Source organism: Phaseolus vulgaris, chromosome 4, assembly GCF_051622355.1.
Source record: "Phaseolus vulgaris cultivar YP4 chromosome 4, ASM5162235v1, whole genome shotgun sequence".
NCBI lineage: Eukaryota > Viridiplantae > Streptophyta > Magnoliopsida > Fabales > Fabaceae > Phaseolus > Phaseolus vulgaris.
The window spans coordinates 23,461,465-23,486,856 of NC_143501.1; the positions used below are offsets into that span (position 1 = coordinate 23,461,465).

Sequence of the window (25,392 nt, forward strand, 5' to 3'; positions counted from 1 at the left end):
GCCACCACCCTCAGTTCCGCCACCTCCGCCTGCAGAGGGGCCATGGAGCCTAGAAGGTCAGCATGCTTCTGGTCAGCCTCGCGCAGCCTCAGGGTGGCCGCCTCCTGCACCTTCCGGGTCTCCGCCAAGGAGGCTTTGTAAGCGTCTTCTAGCTTCAGCTTTTCTTCCTTCAGGGCGGCCACCTCTCGCTTGAGAGCCTAAAGGGTTTGCATCTCGGTGGCCTTGGTTTTTGCTTGTGCGCGCCAATCGAGTGCAATGGCAAGGAAGGCCCCCATGTAGTAGGGCATGCCTTCCTTTTTAGCCTCGCCAAAAGAGCTCCCCGGCGACCTCTCATTGAACCCCTTCATTAGTTGCATGATCGCAGGGGGAATCGTCAAGACCTCTGGGGCGGGAGCTTGTGGAGCAGTTTGTGCTGGTGGGGTGTGGATTCTGCCCCCTCCTCTTGGCCTATTTGTGGTGTGGGAGATGTGGCGCTAGGAGGGTTGTCCCTTATGGACCCACCATGTTGGGGGGATGCAGAGCGTGAGGAGACGACTTTATCGGTCCTCCTCTTCTTAAAGACCTGCCCCTCGTCAGAGCCTTCGTCATCAGAGGGGATCATAAGAATGCCCTTGCCCTTGTCAAGGTGGGCTGGAGCAAAGGTGTGGGCCACAGCCAGTGGGACTGCGACGATCGAAGGGGGTGAGTTGGGTGTTTGGAGAATGTGGGGTGAATTGGTTGTGGGGGCAGTGTGTGGAGAATTTGGACTTTGTGGGGTTTCTGAGGAAGCGTCAGGGGCACCAGCTTTCGCAGCAGTTGCCATGTTGCGAATCTTCAGAGTCCTGGCTAGAGCAAGACGTCTAGACGAGTCCATCACTGAGGCTGCACCAAGACAAACAAAAGAACAACGGTCAGAGCTGATACCAGTTAAAAGCACACAGCACATACAAAAATTTGGATCAGACAAACAGCACATACAACAATAAGAGAAAGCACATTAAGAGGTAAATATAAAGAAGACAAGTAAGGGCATAGATTTTCCTACCAAAGTACCGAGAAAGGGCGTCCGCATTAAACTCGCAAGCTATGAGCTCCGTGGTGTTGAAGACGACTCCCATGCCAGCCAGAGCAACACATACCTCTCTATCAGCAAAGGGTAGTTCGTAAAGGGACTTGGGCTTGATCAGCCTTGGCTCTTGCACCCAATACAAGGGGAAGCCATCCAGGGTTGTGGGGTCGCGTTTTGTGCAGCACACCCTGAAGAACTTACCCTTCCACCCTTTGTAAGAATTCTGGAAGAGGGTGAGGATGATCCTTCCGGTGACCCCAGAGAAGCTCACCCAGAGGCTCTTCCCTTGCTTCTTCACCTCGAAAAAATGGAGGAAGATGTCCACTGAGGGTAGCAGGCCCAAGTATCCGCTCAGGATTTCAAACGCCCTGATGAATGCCCAGCTGTTGGGATGTAGCTGGGTAGGGGCTACGTTGATCTCAGTAAGAAGTTCCCTCTCGAAGCCTGAGAAGGGAAGGCGCAGAGCGGTTCGTTTGAACACCGTCTGGTAAAGGAAGAAAAGGGTTTCCCGCCGTTGGACCTTTCATCCACGCAGACCGGCTCCCCGCGGGTGGCGTGACGAACGGAGATGTGGGAGTCGTGTCTGTTGTGGAAGGCGTTGAAGGTGTATAGACGTGGGTCACCTAGATGGTTCTCCACGTCTTCAACGGTGGTCAAGGTCGAACATTCATCCAAGAGCTCGTCAGAAGCCCAAGGGTAGTCAGCCTTGTAGTTGATTCTTGGGGGTGGTGGATTGGCGGTTGTTTTCGTACGCGTCATAGATTGATTAAGAAGCTGAAGAATGGAGAAGAGGCAAGGTGATGGAGAACAGATAAGAGAGGCTTTTACCAATGGAGGAAGAGGTCATTCACCCACACATTTGAAGTTCTTCCTTCTAGTCATCTCAAAATTAAAAGAAGACATAAAATAAAGAGAGGATCAAGCCTAAAAGCTAAAGAAGTCTACAAGCTTTCAAGAATGGGCTTCAATTAAATATCTCTCTTTATAGTTTCTTTTGTATAAAATTGTAAATAATATAGAATAGTGTTTAGGAAGGTGCTTAGAGGGAAACCTTAAAATACCTCTTTTGTAAAGCATCTTTAGGCATTAGTTTAGAATTTTCTAGAAGGTAACTCTTCATGTCTTCACTATAGGCGCTAGAGTAGGTAAAAGGGAAGGGACCTTTGGTTAGCTTCCTATGTAAGCTTTGTGTACTCTTTGACCAGTCCTTCTCCTATATAAGGAGGGCTTGGGTCCTTCTAAATTCAGAATCGGAATTTGTAGTATCAAAACTCTCCCAAATTGGTGATTGAGTGTAGTGAGAACTTGTCTTCTCCTCTTCCTTGTCTCATCTTGAGAGCCTTGGTTCCCTCAAGTGGCGGCAATTCACACTTATCTTGGAGCTTTCACACTTCAAGTGGTGTGTTCATCAACCAAGAACTACAACCACATAAGTATTCTTTCTTCTCCATCTATTCCTTCCATTTCCGTGATCATATGAACTCCTAAACATGTATTAGGTTCCTTTCTTGCAATTCTATTCGGTGCTTTAGCTTTAAATCATGTTTTGTTCGGTTCATCTTCTCCCTTGCTGGATTTAATCGGTTCGTCTTCATTTTCTATTGATTTGTTCGGTGCATTTCAATTGTTAAGAAATTTAATCGGTTCATTTGCATTCTTGCAACTTTTAATCGATTCAATTGACAAGAAATGGGACTTCCATGTGAGCTTTGGTGTTTGGCGCAAGTTTTGGTGAGTTCTTGAAACATAGAACATTGATCCATTTCTATAAAAGTGCCTATTCAATCTCCAACTCAAGTTGATTCCATAAAATGTCAAAGAATCATCTATATTTTGCTATTGGAATCATATCACAAGGTTCAGTGAATAGGGTTAAAGCGTAAAAAGGAAAGAAACCCTAAGAAGACCCCTACCCACGCGAGAAATCCAGAAAAGAGGGAAGAATGAAGAAATGTGAAGGAAAAGAGAAGAACACAAGAAATGCATGAATATAAACAGTCCCAGGCAGTCATAGGAGCAATACTGTAAAGTATAAGGGCGATCGGAGTAGAAAAACCATACCTTTTTTGGTTGGAAGTTGCAAAGGTGAGAGCTTTCGTGAAGAGGAAACACAGAGATTGCAGAGAAGATGAACAGTAAGAAGGAATGCGAAAAGAGTGAATGAAATAGTGCCTCGAGCGCGCGTTTTTGAAAAGTTATAACGCTAACTTGGAGAAGCGCTAACGACACTCACCCCCAGCCGTAGGATCATGCCACGTGTCGAGAGATTAGCGCGCAACTTAAAGCATCACATCTTCAGCGCAGAGAATGTCGCGTCAGACGCTCAGAGAATGTCACGTCAGCTGCTCAGAGAATGTCACGTCAGCAGGAATGCCACGTGGATGATGGCGGCGAGGCCTTAGTCTTTTTGCTGAAACAAGTGTGAGCTCAAGACTGGGGGCTTATGTACCGTCTCGTCCCCGGGCATTGACCAAAGTCAAAGTCAAAGTCAACATATGGTGGGACCCCTCAAGGGGGCCCAAGGAAGATTGTCAACGGGTTGACCGCTTAAGGCGCCGCCAGGTGTAGGCGTCGCCAGGTATAGGCGTCGCCAGGTGTAGGCGTCGCCAGGTGTAGGCGTCGCCAAGATGAGGCGTCGCCAGGTGTGGGCATCACCAGGTTAAGGCGTCGACGGTGTCACCCCCCGATACCCACGGGTAGAAAAGACCATGGAGGGGGCGACACCATGAGGGCCTCAGTACCTCAGAACAGTAATAAAGAGAAGAGAAAGGTGGCTTCAAGGCCATATTCCCAGTATCAGTGAGGAGTAACCTGACTTGTGAAGTACCCACGCCACCTTTGGGAGACCCCTGAGACAGATACGACCCATGAGAGGGCCACGCCGAGGGGCGAACCATGTGCGTGGTACGAGAGGAAGGTAGATACACTCCCAGGGCGAGTGACTAGAGGTTGGGGCGCATGAGTTGGCACCCAGAAAGTCACCCCTTGCGCCAGATGCACGTCGAGGAAGGAGGACTTACACGATGGATTATCCCTAACTTGGGTTACGGCGCTGTAAGAGGCAGTAAGCATTGAAACATCAAGGTATATAAGTTTCCCTGAAAGTTTGCTAAGGTACGCGTTTATTCTGTTTACGTTTCAGATGTTTTAAAGCACTTTAAACGCTTTAAATGCTTTAAACGTTTTAAACGCGTTAAAAGTTTTTAAACGCCTTAAATGCACTTTAAGACGCTTTGAATGCTTTAGACGTTTAAAAGAGGCCTTAGACGTTTGAGACAGGGGATGTGATCCAGACCTAGTTTCGCACACACACTCTAGTTGCTTGCACACGAACCCACTGTACGCACAAGGAATTAGAGAGATAATCAGTTACTCAGTTATTTGACCACCTTCAGAGCATCCATTCACGGATCTCCGATACAGAGGTGCGTCCCTTTTGATGTTTCTCGCCTGCTGACTTGATCGTCGGAGTGCAAACAGCCGCGAAGGCGCCCCTTTGTTCACTTCTTTTCAGGTGCTCACGACGGAAAAAGACGGGAGTCTGAAGTTGAAGACGAAGGTGCCCTAGCTCGCGAGTAAAAGCCACGCACGAAGACTTTCCTGGTCAACCGGCGGGAACACTTCTTTTTGAACTTTTTATTAACAAATCAAACTCCTCAAAACCATAATATCATAAATTTTCACCAACACAATTAATTTTGATAAACATTTTCAACCAGCACAGAAACTGTAAAATAGGGAAAATATAAACTAGAATTAAAAACAACATTAGAAACTTCAAAAACATAATGGAATTGATTGGAAAATGAATTTTTATGGAACTAACAAAAAGTATGAACTCAAATCTAAAAAAAATTAAAAGGCACCAAAGCTTTAAATTCAGAAGATAACTTGTACTTAAATTAAAATCAACCAACCAAAATTAACAACAAAAGTAGTACGTAGAATTGATGCCAATTTTGGATGAACATGACATTGACAATGCTTGAATGGATTCAAAAATTAAAATGACTCAACCACAATTAATTTGCACAGATTTAATTATCAATAAGACTCAAATAAAACAAAAACAACAAAACAACTCACTCAATGGAAACCTAAAACAAATTGAAATGGACAGTTCAAGAATTGGAATAACCGATTAAAATTACAAAAAACATCATAAAATGATTTGTAACTTGAATTGAAAACACGAGACAACCAAAAAAATATATAAACAACCTCTCTCTAGTGTCTATTTTCTCGTTCTGGCAAACAACCTCTCTTTAGTCCTTTGTGCGTAGCCTCAAGACTCGAGCAAGCAACTAGAGCGTATTCTGGGAAAATCTGCCAAAAGTTCGAACCCCATTTCCAACATTCCAGGCGCTATTTAAACTACTCTAGCATTTAAAGCGTCTTAAAGCGCATTTAATTATAAAACGTTCAGCGCCTTTAAGACGTTTAAACCGCTTGGAGCATTTATAGTACCTTAAACGTTCGAAACGTAAACTTTATTAAATAGCTTTAATTACCTTGTACCTGACAAATTGACGTTTCTATTCTGACTTGGCTGCTATTACACGTGGAGGGCCTCACAGCACCGTGACCCCACTTGGGGGTGTTCCTCACGTGAGTCCTCCTACCTGGGAGTGCATCTGCGCAAGGGGTGAATTTTTGGGTGCCAACTCATGCCCCCAAACCTCTAGTCACTCACTTTGAGAGCGTGTCTATCTTCCTCTCGCACCCTGCACCTGGCTACCCCTGGGCGTGACCCTTCTCATGAGTCGTAACTATCCCAAGGGCTTCTCTGGGGCGACATGGGCACTTCACGAGTCAGATTGCTCTCTACTGGCGCTATTACTATGGCCTGGAAGCCACCTTTCTCTTCTCTTTAACGCTACCCCTGGTTGTCGGGGCTCTGAGGGTTTCCCACGGCGTCACCCCCTCCATGGTCTTTCCTACCCATGGGTATCGGGGAGCAACACTGTGGTTGCCTTGCTCTTGTGACATTTTACCTTGGCAACGCCCTACCTTGGCGACGCCTACTAGGCGACACCTTATCTTGGCGATGCTTCCTCTCGGCGACACCCCGCCTCGGCGATGCTTGCACTTGGCGTCGCCTCACCTAGGCGACGCCTCATGTTGACTTTGACCCTGACGTTGACTTTGACCCTGACGTTGACTTTGACCTTGACTTTGTCAACGCTCGGATACGGGACGGTACACAAGCCCCCAGTCTTAAGCTGATGACTTGTCTTCAGCGAAAAGACTAAGGTCTCGCCCACGCCATCCACGTGGCACCCTGGTGACGTGTCATTCTTTGCTGACGTGACACTCTTTGAACTATTGACGTGACATTCTCTAAACCATTGGGGTGCCCTTAATGGCTGATTGGACATCCTCTGAAACGGGGAAAGCAACACCCTCTAGGGTCACGCTTAATCGCTAGCCACGTGGCTCATCACGCGGTCAGCCCCAAGAGTCTCTTGCGCTCCCAGTGAGCGCCTAATCCTGCGACATGTGGCCTCATCGCACGGTCACCATCTGTTGCCCCTCGCGCTCTTCGTAACGTTTAAGTTACCCAAACTCCGCGCTTGAAACCACTGTTTCATCCACATTCCCTGCCTTCTCGCACTGTTCATCTTCTTCGAATTTTCTCTCTCGCGATCTCTGCTTTCTCGTGCTCCCGCTCATCACACCCCTCGACCCTTAAAGGTACGGTTTTTCCTACCCTTGTTGACTCTCTTTACTGCATGACGATGATGTATGGATGAACTGCCTGGGACTGTCCATCTGCTTGTCTTTTGATGTCGTTCTTGTGCTTCTTTGTTTCCCTCGTTCCTCTTTCTCTCGCGTGGGTAGGGTTTGCCTAGGGTTTCTCCTTTTTTTTCCCCTTTTCTTCTTCAAACCCCTTTTCGCTGAACCCTTTCTTTTCTCTTTACTCTTCAGCTCTTGCGTCAATGGCGAAGACCAAGACCACCGCGCCTCCTCCGCTCCCTAGGTCTCACTATAAAGAGGAGTATGACATCGCCGTACTCCCTTGCACCTTGGGGGAGCCGGTGTGTGGGGACGAACGGGCCAACGACGGGGTCCCCTTCTTCTACTTCTATCAGATGGTATTCAAGAGCATCGGCGTGTGCCTGCCCTTCTCCAGGTTTGAGAGGGAACTACTGACGGAGATTAACGCTGCTCCGGCCCAGTTATATCCTAATAGCTGGGCTTTCGTCAAGGCCTTTGACATACTCTGTGGCTTTCTGGGGTGTGCGCCCTCGGTTGATATCTTTCTTCACTTCTTTGAGGTGAAGAGGCAAAGGAACAACCTCTGGGTGACCTTCAGTAACATTCCCGGCAGGGTTCTCCTGACTCCTTCCCAAAACGCCTTCACGGAGTGGAAGGGTAGGTTTTTCAAAGTTTGTTGCTCCGATCTCGTGCCTTCTGCCCTAGATGGTTTCCTGATGTACTGGGTGAGGGAGACGAGAGCCCTGAAGTACAAACCCTTCAAGAAACTAACCCCGAACGACCAGGTGGTTTGCCGGATCCTGGCCGAGGCAGGGGGTTTTGACTCCGCCACTCTGATCAGTTTGGATTTCAACGCCGAAAACTTGGAGAAGTATATATGTACGAGTGACTGCCTCAGAAACTTCCGCTCTTGATCCTTTATAAGTCTTTGCATGTTCTGTCTTGTGGTGTCTTCACCATGTCTGTTTCCCTTGGTGCAGGTTCGAAGATAAATCGGCAACGGAGGTTACAGCTTACCCAAGCACTGAGGGCTGAGAGCGGAGCTTCGTCCTCCTCCCATCCCGACTTCGAAGGCCACTGAAGAGTGGTCTGTTTGTACTCTTTGTTTGAGCATAGGGCATGTACCTGTTCGCCTTATTTATCTCATTGACCTTTATCTCGAACTCTATTTGTAATATTAACTCTCTGGCGTCATATTTTTGCTTTCGGTAACGCCGCTTCATTTTTGCACACCTTCGCCCACATTCGCTTCTTTTAACATACTGTGCACGTTTCCTTCGTTATGTTTCTTGGCGACGCCTACATCTGGCGACGCCTGCGCTTGGCGACGTGTATGCTTGGCGACGCCTGTCGCCTATTTCGAATCTTTGTCCTTTATCTTTTTACCCTTTGGTCTTGCACTTCGAGTGGAAAGAAGATAAAAACTGAGGCAAAGCTTTTCTTGAACTTCTTTTTCTTTTTATTTGGGTGACCTCGTTAAAAAACCCCCGAGAGGGAAAAAGAGTGCCCCCTTCTATAAAATTGTTACATGGCTGCTTACTTACATAGTTCAAGTAAAATAAAACTTCAAATTGGCCGCATTCCAGCTGCGCAAAATGGGACCCCCCTCCAAAGTCTCTAAGTTGTATGAACCGTTCCCCTTAGCTTCAGTGATTCTGAAGGGTCCGGTCCACTTGGGAGACAATTTATTTTCCAGCTCATATGGGTGAGCCTTCCTCATAACTAAGTCGCCAATCTGAAACTGTCGGGGCTTCACCTTAGAGCTATATTGTCGCTCTACTCTCCTCTTTACTGCTTCGGCCCTTATTCTTGCTTCCTCCCTAGCCTCGTCCAGTAGGTCCAAATTCACCCTCCTTTCTTCGTTGGATTCCTCAGCCACGAAATTTTGGAAGCGTGGCGAGCTTTCGTGAATCTCAACCGGGATCATCGCATTCGACCCATATACTAAGCTGAAAGGCGTCTCCATGGTGGAAGATTGGGGCGTGGTGTGGTATGCTCATACAATTCTTGGCACTTCCTCCGCCCACACTCCTTTAGCCTTTTCTAGCCTTCTCTTTAGCCCTCTCAGCAGAACTCTATTCGCTGACTCTACCTGCCCGTTAGTCGGGGGGTGTTCGACTGATGCGAACACTTGCTTGATGCCTACCTCCGCACACAGGTTTCTCAACTGCTGGCTGGCGAACTGGGTTCCATTGTCGGATACTAGCCGCCTAGGTACGCCGAAGAGACACACAATGTTCTTCCAAACAAAGTGTTGCACCTTGTGCGCAGTAATCTAGGCCACGGGCTCCGCCTCTATCCACTTGGTGAAGTATTCAATGGCAACAATCAAATACTTCATCTGCCTTATCGCCAACGGGAATGGACCTAGGATGTCAATCCCCCACGTATGGAAAGGCCACGGGCTGTATATGGATCCCAGCTCTTCTTGCGGCGCCTTGTGCCAATCAGCGTGTTTCTGACATTGCTTGCAACGCTGGGCGTGCCGTACGCAATCCTCCTTTATTGTTGGTCAGTAGAAACCTGCGCGTACCACCTTAGAGGCTAAGGACCTTCCCCCCACGTGACTCCCACAAATGGCTTCGTGGAGCTCCGCCATTATTCTGGTGCACTCATCGCCGCACGTTAGGATAGGGTGGGTGAACCCGTGCCTGAACAATACTCCATCCACCAGGGTATATCTTGCGGCATTCCTCTTAACCTTCTTGCCCTCTCCTGGTTCCGCTGGGAGAACCCCATCCGCCAAATACCGTCTGTATGGCGTCATCCAGGTGTCTCCTTCGGCTAAAACACATATCTGCGCGTGCCTTCCTCCTTCGGGCGTGTCCGCGTATGTGCTAATATGGGGCGTCTTCACCGTATCCTAAGTCAGAGAACGATGACTCCTTGGCCTCCCTCTCGCTGTACTAATATGGAGGACATTCACCCTGTTGTCCTCCACGAATTTTCTCGGAGCTTTGAGCGTCTTTCTCGGAGCTTTGAGCGTCTCTTGGATTACTGTCCTCCGCCTGCCCCCCTTGCTTGAGCTGGCCAGCTTAGCCAGCAAGTCAGCTCTGGCATTTTGCTCTCGTGGGACATGTATTAGCTCAAGAGCGCTAAACGCTCCCTTCAGCAGTTGGACGTACCTTAAATATGTCGCCATCTGTGGGTCTTTTGGTTCGAACACACCCCACACTTGTCTCGTAATCAACTGGGAATCACTTTTCACCAAGAGGTTCTGCGGGCCCATCTCTTTAGCCTGGAGCATTCCTGTAATCAGGGCTTCGTATTCAGCCTGATTATTACTTGCCTTAAAGGCGAATCGCAGAGCCTGCTCAATCAGCACACCATTGGGTCCCTCCAAGACTATCCCCGCACCACTTCCTTGCTGGTTGGAAGAGCCATCAACCGAGAGCAACCACTGTGAGCTCGCCTCCACCTCTTGTTCACCTCCGGGCGAGACTTCTGCCACAAAATCTGCATATACCTGCCCTTTGATGGATCCTCTGGGCTCATACTGGATGTCAAACTCCGACAATTCTACCGCCCAGCGCACCATTCTTCCCGCTACATCAGGTTTCTGCAATACCTTCTGTATAGGGAGGTTCGTCATCACCACCACTGTAAAGCTGTGGAAGTAATGGCGGAGCCTCCTGGCTGAAAATACCACGGCCAACGCTGCCTTCTCCAGCGACTGGTATCTTATCTTTGCGCCTGGTAAAGCCTTGCTCACAAAATAGATGGGCTTTTGAATCTGGTCCTGCTCCTGGACCAGCACAGAACTGATAGCTCGCTCTGTTACCGCGAAGTATAGCCGGGGCACGCCTGCTGCTGGTTTGCAGAGGACCGGTGGTGTCGCCAGGTACTCTTTCAACTTCATGAAAGTCGCTTCGCACTCGTCAATCCATGCAAAACGACTATTTCTTTTAAGGCACTGGAAATATGGGTGCCCCTTCTCTCCTCCGGCAGAGACAAACCTTGATAACGCCGCTATTCGCCCCGTCAGCTGCTGCACTTCTTTCACTGATGTCGGGCTTCGCATGGTGATAATTGCTGTGCATTTATCGGGGTTCGCCTCTATTCCCCTCTCCGTGAGCATGAATCCTAGGAACTTACCGGCCCCCACCTCGAAGACACATTTCTCGGGGTTTAGCTTGAGGCGGTATTTGGATATGGTGACGAACAACTCCTCTAGGTCCGCCACGTGCTGCATCCTTTCCTTCGACGCCACTACCATATCATCCACGTAGGCGTACACATTCCTCCCTAACATGGGCGCTAGGACCTTGTCCATCAGTCTTTGGTAGGTGGCGCCTGCGTTTTTCAGTCCAAAAGGCATCACCTTGTAACAGTAACTGCTGGTCTCCGTCATGAATGCAGTTTTACTCTCATCTCTCGGGTGCATTTTGATCTGGTTGTATCCCGAGAATGCATCCAAAAAGCTAAGTACCTTGCAACCGGAGGCACTGTCCACAAGCGCGTCGATGTTGGGTAGTGGGTACGAGTCCTTCGGGCACGCTTTATTCAAGTCGGTGAAGTCCACGCACATCCTCCACTTCCCATTCGCCTTCTTCACCAGGACGACGTTTGCCAGCCATTCAGGGTATTGAATCTCCCTGATGTGACCGGTGCTCAGCAGCTTCTGCGTTTCTTCCATTACCACAAGCTGTCTCTCTTCATTGAACTTTCTCCTTCTTTGACGCACGGGGCGGACCGTGGCGTCCATGCTAAGGTGATGACATAGGAAATCAGGGTCGATGTCGGGCATATCCGAGGCCAACCATGCAAAAGCATCTAAATGGCGTGAAATCACCCCTGCCACCTCATCTTGCTCCTCTTGGCTCAGCAAACGCCCCAGCTTAAACGTTGTGCCGCCGATCTCCCTCTCCACCACGTTAGCCGCCTGCTGATCCCTGCTATTTTCCTTAACGGGCACCGCCTCTTCTATGGGCGATGTGTCGTCAAGCCCCTCCCCCATGTGCATATCTGCCTCGGGCGTCGCCCTCACGGGTGTGGCCTCACCAGGCGTTGACCCAGTGGGCGTCGCCTCAACCATCGTCGTGTTTGCACTTGGCAGACACTCAAACACCATGAACACGCCTCTCTTCATTTTCAGGCTATTCTCGTAACATTTCCGCGCTTCCTCCTGATCCGACTTGATGATAATCACCTTGCCGTTGAGATCCGGCAGCTTCATCTTCATATGGCGCGTGGAGGCTACTGCATTCAGCCTATTCAACGCCGATGTGCCCAACAAGATGTTGTAGGCGAAGTTGGCGTATACGACCAAGTACCGGATGTTTTCGGTACGCGAGGCCTCTCCGTCTGTGAACGTTGTCCTCAACTCCAAGTAGCCTCGGACTTCCACCTGGTTATCTGCAAACCCATATAAGCACCCTGTGTAGGGCCTCAAAAGGTCGGGAGACAACCGCAACTTGTTGAATGTCGACCAGAACATGACATCTGCAGAGCTTCCTGGTCGACTAGAACCCTGTGCACCTTTCGGCCCGCCGTAACAACTGAAATGACCACGGGGTCATTGTCGTGCGGCACAACATCCCGCAGATCCGCCCTCGTGAACACGAGATCCGACTCCCACAGATCACCTGAGATTCTTTCTTCAATTGAGTTGACCCCCCTCGCATATTTCTTTCGCTGGGAGGCTATGGGTCCTCCTTCGGAAAAGCCTCCAGCAATAGTATGAACCTCGCCGAGGACAGGCATCTCGTGCGCATGCTCTTCCGCTGGCGTCGGCAGGGCGGCGGTCGTGGCGGGTTCTGCGACATAATCCTTCAGAAACCTGCTTCTCACCAACTCATCTAGCTGGTAACCTAGCGACAGGTAGTTATTGATATGATGACCGAAAGCTTCGTGGAACTCACACCATGAGTCCTTGCGAGGACCCAACACCTTGTCGGTCTTCGCCGGTCGCCTCAATCTTTCAGCTATATTAGGCACGACGATCAGATCCTTCAACTCCACCACAAAGTTGTACCTCGCCGGCCTTGCCGTTTCCCTGGCCGGGCGATCGCCTCCGGCTAGACCCCGGGGCTGGGGTTTTCTGGTCTCATAGGGGCGTCTCCCCTCTGGCTTCTTTCTCCCCGTCGTGGTCTCGTTGACCCTGACAGGTTGAGCCCGCGTCTGCGCTCTCGGGCGTGAGGGTACGACGCTGGTGCGCTTCTCGCACACCTCTCCTTCGGAGGTGTTCCGTCTGGTTGACCGCGGCGTCTTCGTGCGCGACCTCAATCGTCAGCTAGGGACTCCTTCCCACTGATTACCTGTGGATTCCTGCAAAAAAGAGGACAAAGAGGAGCCCTAGCGGCCGTTTGCACTCCGACGCTCAAGTCAGCCAGCAAGAAACACCAAAACTGTTCACCTCCGTCTCTGAGCACCGCGTATGGCACTCTGAAGGTGGAAAGAAATAACTGTGTATTGTGTGTCTGTGTTCTCTCTCTCTCAGGCAAAAATATTCCCCAGTCCCCTGTTCGTAACCTTGAAGCACGAGCAAGCAACTAGAGAGTTCTCGTAAATATGCAGAAAGTTCGAACCCCCTTTCCAACATTCCCCGCCCTATTTAAACTACCCAAGCATTTAAAGCGCCTTAAAGCGCCTTTAATTACAAATGTAACGCACTCAATCAGCGTATTTAATTAGAAAACGTAGCGCATTTAAGACGTTGAAACGCTTGGGAGCCATTATAACACTGAATGCTCGAAAGGGAAACTGTATTGAATGACTTTAATCACCTGGCACCTGACTGAAGGGTGTTTCTATTCTGGCATGGCTGTCGTACACGTGGAGGTCCTCACGACGCCGTGACCCCATCTGGGGGCGTTTCTGCCCATCTAGGGACGTTTCTACGTGTGAGTCCTCCTGCTTGGGAGTGCTACTGCGCTAGGGGTGACTTTTTGGGTGCCAACTCATGCCCCCAATTATCTAGTCACTTACTTTGAGAGCGTATCTGCCTTCCTCTTGTACCCTGCACCCGGCTACCCTGGGCGTGACCTTCCTCTTGAGTCGTATCTGTTCTACAGGCGTCTCTGGGGCGGCAGGACTACTTCACGAGTCAGGCTGCCCTACACTGGTACTATCACTATGGCCTTGAAGCCACCTTTTCCTTCTCTTTATCACTGCCCCGGGTTATCGGGACCTGAGGCCTCCCCACGGCGTTGCTCCCTCCATGGTCTTTCCTACCCATGGGTATCGGGGAACCACACCGTGATTGCCTTGCTTTAGCACTGTTTGATCTGGCGACGCCCTGGTTGGGCGACGCCATCACTTAGGCGACGCCATGCGTTGACTTTGACTCTCCAGTCGTTGACTTTGACCTTGACTTAGTCAACGCCCGGATACGGGACGGTACACAAGCCCCCCAGTCTTAAGCCGAAGACTTGTCTTCAGCGCAAAGACTAAAGCCTCGCCCACGCCGTCCACGTGCCATCCTGATGACGTGTCATTCCCTACTGACTCAACAATTCTCGAATTGTTGACGTGACGCTCTCTGAACCCTAGGAGCGCTCTTACTGACTGATTGGACCTCCTCTGAAATGATGATAATAACACCTTTTGGGGCTACCCTGGATCGCGCGCCACGTGGCCCATCGCGCGGCCATCCTCCACAGACCCTTGCGTTTCCCTTGGGCAATTGATCCTCTGACGCGTGGCACGATCCCACGGCTCTTAGTTAGCGCCTCTTGAGTTGCGAAATGTAACGTTTAAGTTACTCCAAACCCCGCGCTCACCCTACTGTTACATTCATTCTCTCTGCATCTCCGCGCTGTTCATCGCCTTCAAACCCCTTTTCTCTGCAATTGCGATTCTCTCCTTCCTGTGCTCTTCTACTGCCTTCACTCCGATAGCAAAGGTACGATTTCGAGTACTCACGACCCTTCCCTTTCGTCGCATTATATGATTTATTGAACTGCCTGGGACTGTTGTTATTCATGCATTACTGCGTTTCTCCACTTCTCCTTCCTCCTCTGGGTTTTCTCGCGTGGGTGATGTTTCCTGGGGCTCTCTCCCCTTCCTGCCATGGCTACACTTGCTAAATCCTTTTTCCTCTCTTCTTTCTCCAGTTATTTATTTACACCATGACGCGCGCGAACGCGGAGCCTGATTCCTCCCCCATGACCCCCAAGTCCAACTACAAAGCCTTCTACCCATGGGCCCCCGACGAGCTCCTGAGCGAATGCACCAGCCTGACTTCCTTCCAAGATCTGGAAGCTCATCGTGGGGATCCCCATTTGTACAACTTTAACGCCTTCTGCCGCACACACGACGCCCACATATCCGTCCGTCCCGGCAGGCCTGGAGAACCTGTTTGTTTGGACGACAGACCTAGAAAGGGGAAACCCTTCTTCTTCATGTACCAGACCGTGTTCAAACGCGTAGGAGTACGTCTCCCGTTCACCCCCTTTGAACGGGAACTTCTCACTGAAATCAATACTGCCCCCGCCCAGCTCCATCCCAACAGCTGGGCATTCGTGAGGGGTTTTCCAATTCTTTGCGGACACCTGGGAATCCCCCCTTCTGTAGATGTCTTCCTGCATTTCTTTGAGGTGAAAAAGCAGGGGAAAAGCTTCTGGGTAAGCTTTTCCGGGATCGCGGGCAGGATCCTCCTCTCCCTCTTCCAAAATTCTTACAAGAACTGGAAAGGGAAGTTCTTCAGGGTGTGCAGCGCCAAGCACGATCCCACAGCTTTGGATGGCTTCCCCGTTTACTGGACGGAGCGCCCTAAACTGCTCAGGGCCAAAACTCTGGAAGAGCTGTCTCCCGCCGACAGGGAGGTAAGCAAAGCCTTGGCCGGGTTGGGGATCGTTTTTGATACCTTGAAGCTTGTCGCTAGCGAGTACAATGCTCACGCCCTGACCACCTACTTTGGTAAGGGGACTCTCCCCTCATCCTTCTTGTTGTGAACAGCCTGCTATCGGACGTTTGTTCCCCCAGACTATTATGCTCGTTTTATATTGTGCCATGTTACTTGCATTTCACGCCTCCATGTGTGTTGTAATTTTGCATAGCTGCTTTGGTCCTAATTTTTGCTGTTTGGTCTGTCTTGATGTAGGATCGGTGATGGGCGCTTCTAAGAGAATGATGCTGGCGAAAGCAATGAAGGAGGCTCGCGCCGCCAAGGCGGGCGCCTCCTCCACCCCTGTTACCGATCCGGTTCCCCCGCCAACTCTGTCACCACCTCCTCCGATCACCGCCGAAGCTCCCTTTAGTTCACCTCCGTCATCTCCACATAGCCTCATAGCACTTCAGACTCCCAGCTCTCCTCTACCCATCGCCGTTGTTCCCCTAGCCGCGGCTTCGTCACCGGCTCCAACCCCCCTTGACAAAGGGAAACGGGTCTTGGAGATTCTATCAGATGATGAGGACTCAGAAGGCGTGGCACCCTTCAAGAGAAGAAAATCTGCGCGGGTTCCTCTTTTGGTAGAGGCGTCGCCCCAGGGAGGGAACCCCTTCATGGACAACCCCTCAAGTGCGACCTCACTTCCTCCCATAACACTCCAAGAGGAAGGGGGCGAAGGCGCCGAATCTGCCCCGCCTCCGCCGCCGGTAGAAGCCGTTGCTTCCCCTGCTCCCGTCGCTGCCGCCCCCGATTTCATCGCCATCCCCCCTCCGATCATGCATCTAATGAGGGGCTTCAGTGGCGGGACTCTGCCAGAGGGCACCGACAGGAAGGAAGGCATGCCTTTCTACTTGGGGGCCTTCTTGGCGGTGGCCCTTGAATGGCGCGCCTAGGCCAGAAACGCGGTCCTGCAAGCTTAAACTCTCCAGGCCTTGGAAACAAAGGCGACTACTCTGGAGGAGGAAATGAGGACCCTGGGACGCCAGAACGAAACCTACCAAACCTCTCTTAAGCAAGCGCAAGAGTCCAAAGCAGAAACTGAGAGGCAACTGGCAGAGGCATTGGAGCTCCAGGCTGGCTTTTATACTCGGGAAGTCGCCCTCCAAGTCCAGGTAACGGGCCTTCAAGAATTGGTCAAAGCTGATGCAGAAGTTCAAAAGGACCTGAAGGACCGTTGCCTTGAGCAGGCTGACAAGATGGAGCGGATGGAGGGGGAAATGGCCACCCAGGCCAAAGCTATGGACCTTCTCCAGGCTGACTACGACAAACTACAGGTCGAGGTCAGTCGGCTTCGCGTGGAGAAGGAGGCTCTGGAGAAGCAGGTGACCTCTGGGGATGCCGCCGTTGAGGAGCTAGAGAAGGACAAAAAGGCCCTCATCCAGGAGATGGCGGGTACTTTCGAGGAGGGGTTCCAAGAGGCTCTGACCCAGGCGTCCTGCGAGCACCCTGGCATCAATATTTCGAACTGCGACCCCACACACCATGTCGTCGATGGGAAGGTCGTGCCCATGGACTTGGATGACTGAACCGCTGTCTCTCACCCGCCACCTTCACCTTCAAGCTTAATTCCTTTATACTTTACCTTTACTTTTGACTCTCTCTGTTAAACTTGTAATTCTTTGAACCATTCGTACTCTTGCTACAAATTTGGGTGTTCGTATGATTGCTTTTGTGCCCTCGCGGTATAAAATTCTGCTTATGTGATCTTATCATCGTTCTTTGTCTTCGCGTGCTTCGGTTGTTTTGTTCGTATTATACTCGCTTCTTTTGCTTCGTTGGGCGGCCTTGTATGGCCGGGAAAGGTCGCGTGCCAACCTTCACGCCCATGGAGAGGCTCACCTAGTGACGCCGTATCGTCCACGGGGTGTCTCTAACACCAAAACGGTTCTCTCCTTGATCCTTAGCCCCCGGCGCCCACGCCTAAGGAGAGGCCTGCTACAGCAGCGTCGTATCGTCCCCGGGTGTCTAAAACGTCGAGTGCTTTGGGGGGGGGGGGGGGGGGGGGGGGGGGGGTCGTTCCCTCTATGGTCTTTCCTTCCCATAGGTATCGGGGAACACCCTGCCAGCAATTCGCTGGCGTTTGGTGGTCTTATCTCCCTCCACAGTCTTTCCTACCCGTGGGTATCGGGGAGATGACGCCAGCAACTAACTCTGCCCCCTTCAATTTCGTCTCCCTCCACAGTCTTTCCTACCTGTGGGTATCGGGGAGGCGACCCTGCTGATATTTGGGTTGGCGACGCCCGCGACGTCTCATGCTGGCGTCGCCCTCTATATCATTCCAGACGACGCCTCGGGCGTCTCATGCTAGTGTTGCCTTGGGCATCGTCCCTAACTTGACATTGACTTTGACCTTGGGCTTGGTCGATGCCTGGGGGCAGCGAAGAGCTCAAGGCCCTTCCCGTATCTTCCACGAGGCGCTCCCTGTATAGCTGATGAGACGTTCAGTCATTCAACTTGATCCACGTGGCGCTTTCTGTATGGCTGATGGGACATCCAGTCATTCGATTTGATCCTGACTCCTACTGTGCCCCTGATCCCCTTTCGACGGTGCATCGTACCATCAGGTATTCTATTGATACGACGTGTTCTGAGCTTAACCAGGGGTGCCAGGGCCACCCTTCCATCTGCTGCCACGTGGCTCGATCGTGCGGTGCATCCATTCGCGTCGTTTAGCGCTCTAACCGCTTTATTTAACTCTTCAAACTCTGAAACTATCCTCATCATTTTCCCACTCTTCATAACCTACTCACGTTCTCTCTTCTTGCACCCTTCCTTCTTGCACCCTTTCTTTTCTCACGAAGGGTTGTTCCAGCGTTCGCTCCCCTCGCTCGACTCTTGCATTTCCGGCAGTCCCTACACCCTTGACAATTCCTGATCTTGTTTAAAGAATGTCTTCTCATGCTGCTTCCTCCAGGGTCAGTCCCAAGGACTTGTACCCCTGGGCTTCGAGTGAACTTCTTGATGAGTGTTCATGCTTACTCGCTACCAGGGCCATAAGGGAGCACAAAGGGGATTCGTATTCTTATGACCACCGGGCCTTCGCGAGGAGGCATGACGACGACATCGCTGTGCTCCCTTGCACTCTAGGGGAGCCAGTATGTGGAGACGAGCAGGCCAACGAAGCGGTCCCTTTCTTTTACTTTTACCAGGTGGTGTTCAAGACCATCGGAGTGCGCCTACCCTTCTCCTGGTTCGAGAAGGAACTGCTGTCGGAGATCAACGTTGCTCCGGCCCAGTTATACCCCAACAGCTGGGCCTTTGTCAAAGCCTTCGACATTCTCTTCGGGTTTCTGGGTTGTGCACCCTCGGTTGACCTCTTTCTTCACTTCTTTGAGGTGAAGAGGCAGAGACACAACCTCTGGGTAACTCTCAGTAATGTACCCGGGAGAGTTCTCTTCACACCCTTCCAAAGCTCGTTCTCCGGGTGGAAAGGCCGGTTCTTCAAGATCTGTCGTACTGACCTTGTTCCCGACGCTCTGGATAGGTTTCCGCTGTACTGGGTGAGAGAGACGAGGGCCCTCAAAACCAAACCCTTCAAGAAGCTGGCTCCAAGTGATCAAATAGCTTGCCAGATTCTTGCTGAGGCGGGAGGTTTTGACTTTGCCACTTTGATCAGCCTGGAGTTCAACGCTGGGACTCTCGAAAAGTACATATGTAAGAGTCGCTTCCCTAGAAACTCCGGCCTTTGTTGTTTTCTGTATGTGCATGTCTTGCCTCATGGTATCTCTGACACATTTATCTCCCTTGGTGCAGGTTCGAAAATAAACCAAGAAAAGAGGACACGACTTACTCGAGCTCTGCGGGCTGGGAAAGGGGCTTCGCCTTCCTCCAGTGCTGATTCTGATGACCACTGAAAAGTGGCTCTTTTGTGACTTGCATGAGTTGTAATATTCGCCCCATTTGGGCTACTTCCATTGTATTGAACATTGCTTGTAACACCAACTTTTTCTATATCAATTGATTTTCGCAACGTCACTTTACTCTGCATACATTTCGCATATTGTGCGCTTTCCTTCGCCATGTTCACCAACGGCGCCCGCCTCCATCCAGGCGACGCCTTCTTTCTTGACGACGCCTTGACCTAGGCGACGCCTTCTTTCTTGGCGACGCCTTCTTTCTTGGCGACGCCTTCTCTTGGCGACGCCTTACCTTACTTCAAACGGAGAAAGATACAGGCTAAAAACCAAGGCACTTCATTTTCTCAAATTGGTTTTACCTTTTATTAGGGTGACCTCATTAAAAAACCCCTGAGAGGGAAAAAGAGCGTCCCCTTCAACTAAATTGTTACATAACCACTTACATAAGTCAACTGAAATAAAATTTTAGGTTGGCTGCATTCCAACTGCGCGGGATAGGACCTCTATCTAAAGTCTCCAGGTTGTACGAACCGTTGCCCTTAGCCTCAGTAACTCTGAAGGGTCTGGTCCACTTGGGAGACAGCTTATTCTCCAACTCGTATGGGTGAGCTTTCCTCATCACTAGGTCGCCGACCTGAAACTGTCGCGGCTTTACCTTAGAGCTATATTGCCGCTCTACTCTTCTTTTCGTCGCTTCAGCTTTTATTCTAGCTTCTTCCCTGGCCTCCTCTAGCAGGTCCAGGTTTACCCGCCTCTCTTCATAGATTCCTCCACCACAAAGTTTTGAAAACGTGGCGAGCTCTCATGTATTTCTACCGGGATCATCGCGTCCGACCCGTAAACCAAACTGAAAGGCGTCTCCATAGTAGAGGATTGGGGCGTGGTGTGATATGCCCATACAATCCTTGGTACCTCTTCCGCCCACGCCCCTTTGGCTTTCTCTAACCTTCTTTTTAACCCCCTCAGCAGAACTCTGTTTGCCAATTCTACTTGCCCATTAGTCTGGGGGTGCTCAACTGATGCAAACACCTGTTTAATGCCTACCTCAGCACATAGTTTTCTCAACTGTTGACTGGCGAACTGGGTTCCGTTGTCGGATATCAACCGCCTAGGTACGCCAAAACGGCACACAATGTTCTTCCACACAAAATGTTGTACTTTGTGCGCTGTGATTTGTGCCACGGGCTCTGCATCTATCCATTTGGTGAAGTATTCGATGGCAACAATCAAATACTTCATCTGCCTAATCGCCAATGGGAAGGGGCCCAGGATGTCGATTCCCCATGTATGGAAAGGCCACGGGCTGTATATGGATCGCAACTCTTCTAGCGGCGCCTTGTGCCAGTCGGCGTGCTTTTGGCATTGCCTACACCGCTGGGCGTGCCGTGCGCAGTCCTCTTTCACTGTTGGCCAGAAGAAACCTGCGCGTATTACCTTGGAGGCTAAGGATCTTCCCCCTACGTGGCTCCCGCAGATGCCTTCGTGTAGTTCCGCCATTATCCTGGTCAGTGTTGTCAAACTCGTAACTCGGAGGTGGATCGGAGAGGGAAAAAAAACTCGTAACTCGGGGATCGTAACTCGACTCGGAAGAGTTACTATTCGAGTTACTATACATAAGATAATTAAAAATACATTCATAATTCATGAAATGGTTGCAATACATAACATAATTTAACATAGATTCATAATTCATAAAACGGTTCAAATACATAACATAATTAAAAGAAAGTAGATTCAAGATAATGTTTAATACAAATAAACTATCCAACAAAATCATTCGCATTCATCATAGGATAATCATCTTCATCCTCCAAAAAATCTTCATTTTCATTAGCATCAATTGGAGGAACTTCCAAATCATTATCATCATCAATTGGAGGAACCTCAATTGTTGCTCCTCTACTAGCTCCAACTTCAAGTAATATTTCTTCATCTAAACCATGTAATGTTTCATTTTCCTCCACAGTCCATTCATCATCAGAAGAAAGATCATCAACCGTATATTCTTTTGTCTTTCTAACATCTTTCTTCTTCGTCAATCTTGAATTAGTCATCACAAACACCACATCGTTCATAGTCATTTGGTGTAAACGATTTCTTTTCTTAGTGTGAACCTAAATAATTATAAAAGTAGTTAACACATCATATGATCATCTAAAAAATAATTATGAAATCACAGCCAGATGAACTAAATTCTTACCCCTTCAAAAGCACTCCAATTACGCTCACAGCCAGATGAACTACAAGTCAAACTCAATACTCTAATTGCAAATCTTTGTAGTTCTGGATGTTCATCACCATATGATTCCCACCGATGGAGTTTTGGTCTTGAGTCCAAGTTGAGCTAAGGGAGTACCATACAATCCAGACTTGCTCTTGAAACTCTCTAATTGAAAATCAATTTTACTCATCACATCAAGGTCTCTCACCAACCTCTCCAAACATTCATACATTCCACGTTTCACCTCATAATCAACTTTAAAGTCAGGATGATAGTGTAACATGGGATTAAGATAATAGCCCGCAGCATGCAACGGCCTATGCAATTGGTTGTCCCATCTCCGATCAATGATTTCCCAAAGGGGAGTGTAGCTAAATAAGATAAAAACAAATAAATAAATCTCCAAAACAAGTTTGTATATCTAATTTAGAAATCAAATATAGGTAAATTACCTTTTACTAACTCCATTGAAGAGATTTTGTATCTTCTCCTTTGCCCTATCCATCTCTTCATAAATAAATCCCATGGCTGGTTTCTCATCTGAATCAACCATGCGCAGCACTTTAATCAGGGGAAGAGCACCCCTCAAGCAATTTAAAATGCTTTTCCAAAATCCCTTGTCCATTATCAGATTTTCCACCAACCCTCCATCTCTAGTTTTTGCAAATTGACTAGATTGCCACTCTGAGGATGTGAACATCTTAATAAGTGATCCTCTATTATCATTCAAGCATCCTAAAGTCAGATAAGAGGTGGCAAAGCGAGTATTGGCTGGTCTTATCAAATCTTTTCCTTCACTATATTTGTGCAACAAGGAGATAAGACCAGTTCTGGAGTAGATGTAGGTTGTAATCTTCTTCCCATTGGCGATTGTGTCGTGATGGAGTGGGATTTTCTTTTCAAAATCTTCCAACATTAGATCAATGCAATGGGCTGCACAAGGAGTCCAATACAACTTTTTCCTCTTTTGCATTAACAACTCCCCAGCTGCTTTATAATTTGCTGCATTGTCCGTTACAATTTGGATGACATCTTCTTCCCCAACCTCTTCAACAATATCATCCACCATTTTGAAGATTTTGTCAGCTGTCTTGCATATATCAGATGCATCAATAGACTTCAAAAAGACCGTTCCCCTTGGACTATTTACCAAAAAATTCAGTATAGTCCTCCTCTTCCTATCGGTCCAGCCATCTGTCATTATTGTACATCCATATTTTTTCCAGAAAAGTTTATGTTCTTCTACAATCAGATTTGTCTTCTCAACCTCTTGCTTCAAGTATTTCACTCTTATTTCATAATAGGATGGTGGCTTTAATCCGGGACCATGTCTACCAATTAACTCAACCATCCTCTTAAATTCTTCACTCTTTGCTACATTAAAAGGGATAGCATTATTGTAGAAAAACCGAGCAATCTCTTGACATGCATCTTCTCTATCATTCTTCTTGAAAATGGCATTAATAGTACTTTGAGATCCTTTTCTCTTGAAAATATTTGATGAGTTCCCAATCTGTTCTTCAATTGATCTTTTTATACCACTTTCTGTCTGTCCCATTGAACTCTCTTCTCTAGAGATTGACTTCTTCAAAAAATTTTGCTGCAGATTAACAACAGTATCCATCATTGATTTTTTAACATCTTCAGGCACTGATACACATGCCCCCACATCCTTTGAAGTCCCGGCTAAATGATGTTTTAATCTGTAAACCCCTCCTGTGAGTACTTTATCACAGTATTTACACCTTAGGTTCCTTGTTTTTCCATCAACAGACACACAGTGCTTCCAAGCTGAATCAGTTCTTCCACTAGCCATTATAAATGATCACCAAAAATTAACGAAAGGCAGTGGCGGAGCGATCGCGAAGCGGAGAGAGCACGAAGGCGGAGCGATCGCGAAGCGGAGAGAGCACGAAGGCGGAGCGATCGCGAAGCAGAGAGAGCACGAAAGCGGAGCGTTCGCGGTGGTGCGCGAAGGCAGCGGCGGCGCAACGCAACGTTCGCGATGGTTCACGAAGGCGACGGCGACGAGCAAGAGTGTGCGCGGTGGTACGCGGTGGTGCGCGAAGGCGGCGTCAACGAGAAGAGCTGCGGCGACAAGCACAATCAGCGGCACAAGTTAAGAAAAATTAGGGTTTCGTTTCAGATTAGGGTTTCAGTTTTTAAAATTAGGGTTTTATTAATTTAGGGTTTTCTATTTGGGCCGCGTCATGGATCGCTGGGGCCCATGAATCGTCCGATCCAGCCCTTGGATCGCTGGATCGCTCCGATCCAGAGATGGTCCGATCCCATCTCCGATCTGACGCGATTTTGCCTGGAAAGATCGTAAACTCGGAAGATCGGCGAGTTAACTCGCGATCTTGACAACACTGATCCTGGTGCACTCATCGCCACTGACGCATGTTAGGATAGGGTGAGTGAAACCGTGCCTGAACAGCACCCCGTCCACCAAAGTATATCTTGCGGCATTTCTTTTGACTTTTTTACCTTCTTCAGGCTCCACTGGGAGAGCCCCATCCGCCAGGTATCGCTTGTAGGGCGTCATCCAGGTGTCTCCCCTGGCCAGAACGCATACCTGCATCTGCTCTTCCTCAGGCACACCCACGTACATGCTGATGCGGGGCGCCCTCTGCGTATCTTGGGTCAAAGAGCAATGACTCCTCGGCCTTCCCCTTGATGTATAAATCTGGAGGACATCCACCCTGTTGTCTTCCACGAATCTACGCGGAGCTTTGAGAGTCTCTTGGATCACTGTCCTCTGTCTACCCCCCTTGCCTGAGCTGGCCAGCTTTGCAAGCAGGTCAGCTCTGGCATTCTGCTCCCTCGGGACATGTATCAGCTCAAGAGCGTTGAATGCTCCCTTCAACAACTGGACGTATTTCAGATACGCTGCCATCTGTGGGTCCTTCGCCTGGAACTCACCCGACACCTGCCCCGTAATCAGCTGGGAGTCACTCTTCACCAGGAGGTTCTGTGCGCCCATCTCCTTGGCCAGGAGCATTCCTGCTATCAGGGCTTCATATTCTGCCTGATTGTTACTTGCCTTGAAAGCGAAGCGCAGGGCCTGCTCGATCAGTATGCCGTCGGGTCCCTCCAAGACTATTCCCGCACCGCTCCCTTGTTGGTTGGAAGAGCCATCAACCAAGAGCAGCCACTGCGAACTCACCTCCACCTCTTGCTCACCTCCGGGCGACAGTTCCGCTATAAAATCTACGTACACCTGCCCTTTGATGGATCCTCTAGGCTCACACTGGATGTCGAATTCTGACAGTTCCACCGCCCAGCGCACCATTCTTCCCGCCACATCCGACTTCTGCAGCACTTTCTGTATAGGGAGGTTGATCATCACAACCACCATAAAGCTGTGGAAGTAATGACGGAGCCTCCTGGCAGAAAATACTACCGCCAGCGCCGCCTTCTCTAGCGCTTGGTACCTCGTCTCAGCTCCCTGTAATGCCTTGCTTACAAAATATATGGGCTTCTGACTCTAGTCCTGCTCCTGGACTAACACAGAACTGATGGCTCGCTCCGTTACAGTAAAATACAAACGGAGGGGCACGCCCACTACCGGCTTGCAGAGGACCGGTGGCGTCGCCAGGTACTCCTTCAGCTTAATGAAAGCCGCTTCGCATTCATCAGTCCATGCAAAGCGACTGTTTCTCTTGAGGCACTGGAAATACGGGTGCGCCTTCTCTCCTCCGGCGGAAACAAACCTCGA

At 49.5% G+C, this 25,392-nt stretch overlaps 1 protein-coding gene across 1 annotated transcript; it reads right to left on the reverse strand.

Moving 5' to 3' along the window:
• Positions 1-21,831: 21,831 nt before the first annotated feature.
• On the reverse strand, positions 21,832-23,513 carry LOC137838384 (uncharacterized). The gene has a single exon (XM_068647627.2). It carries the CDS (start codon positions 23,488-23,490, stop codon positions 22,123-22,125), a length of 1,368 nt encoding a protein of 455 aa, XP_068503728.1. The 5' UTR covers positions 23,491-23,513; the 3' UTR covers positions 21,832-22,122.
• Between the last annotated feature and the right edge of the window lie 1,879 nt (positions 23,514-25,392).

What these genes read in the sequence shown, in the direction of transcription:
- LOC137838384 (XM_068647627.2), bottom strand. Translation starts at nt 23,490, where the DNA reads ATGGCTAGTGGAAGAACTGATTCAGCTTGGAAGCACTGTGTGTCTGTT.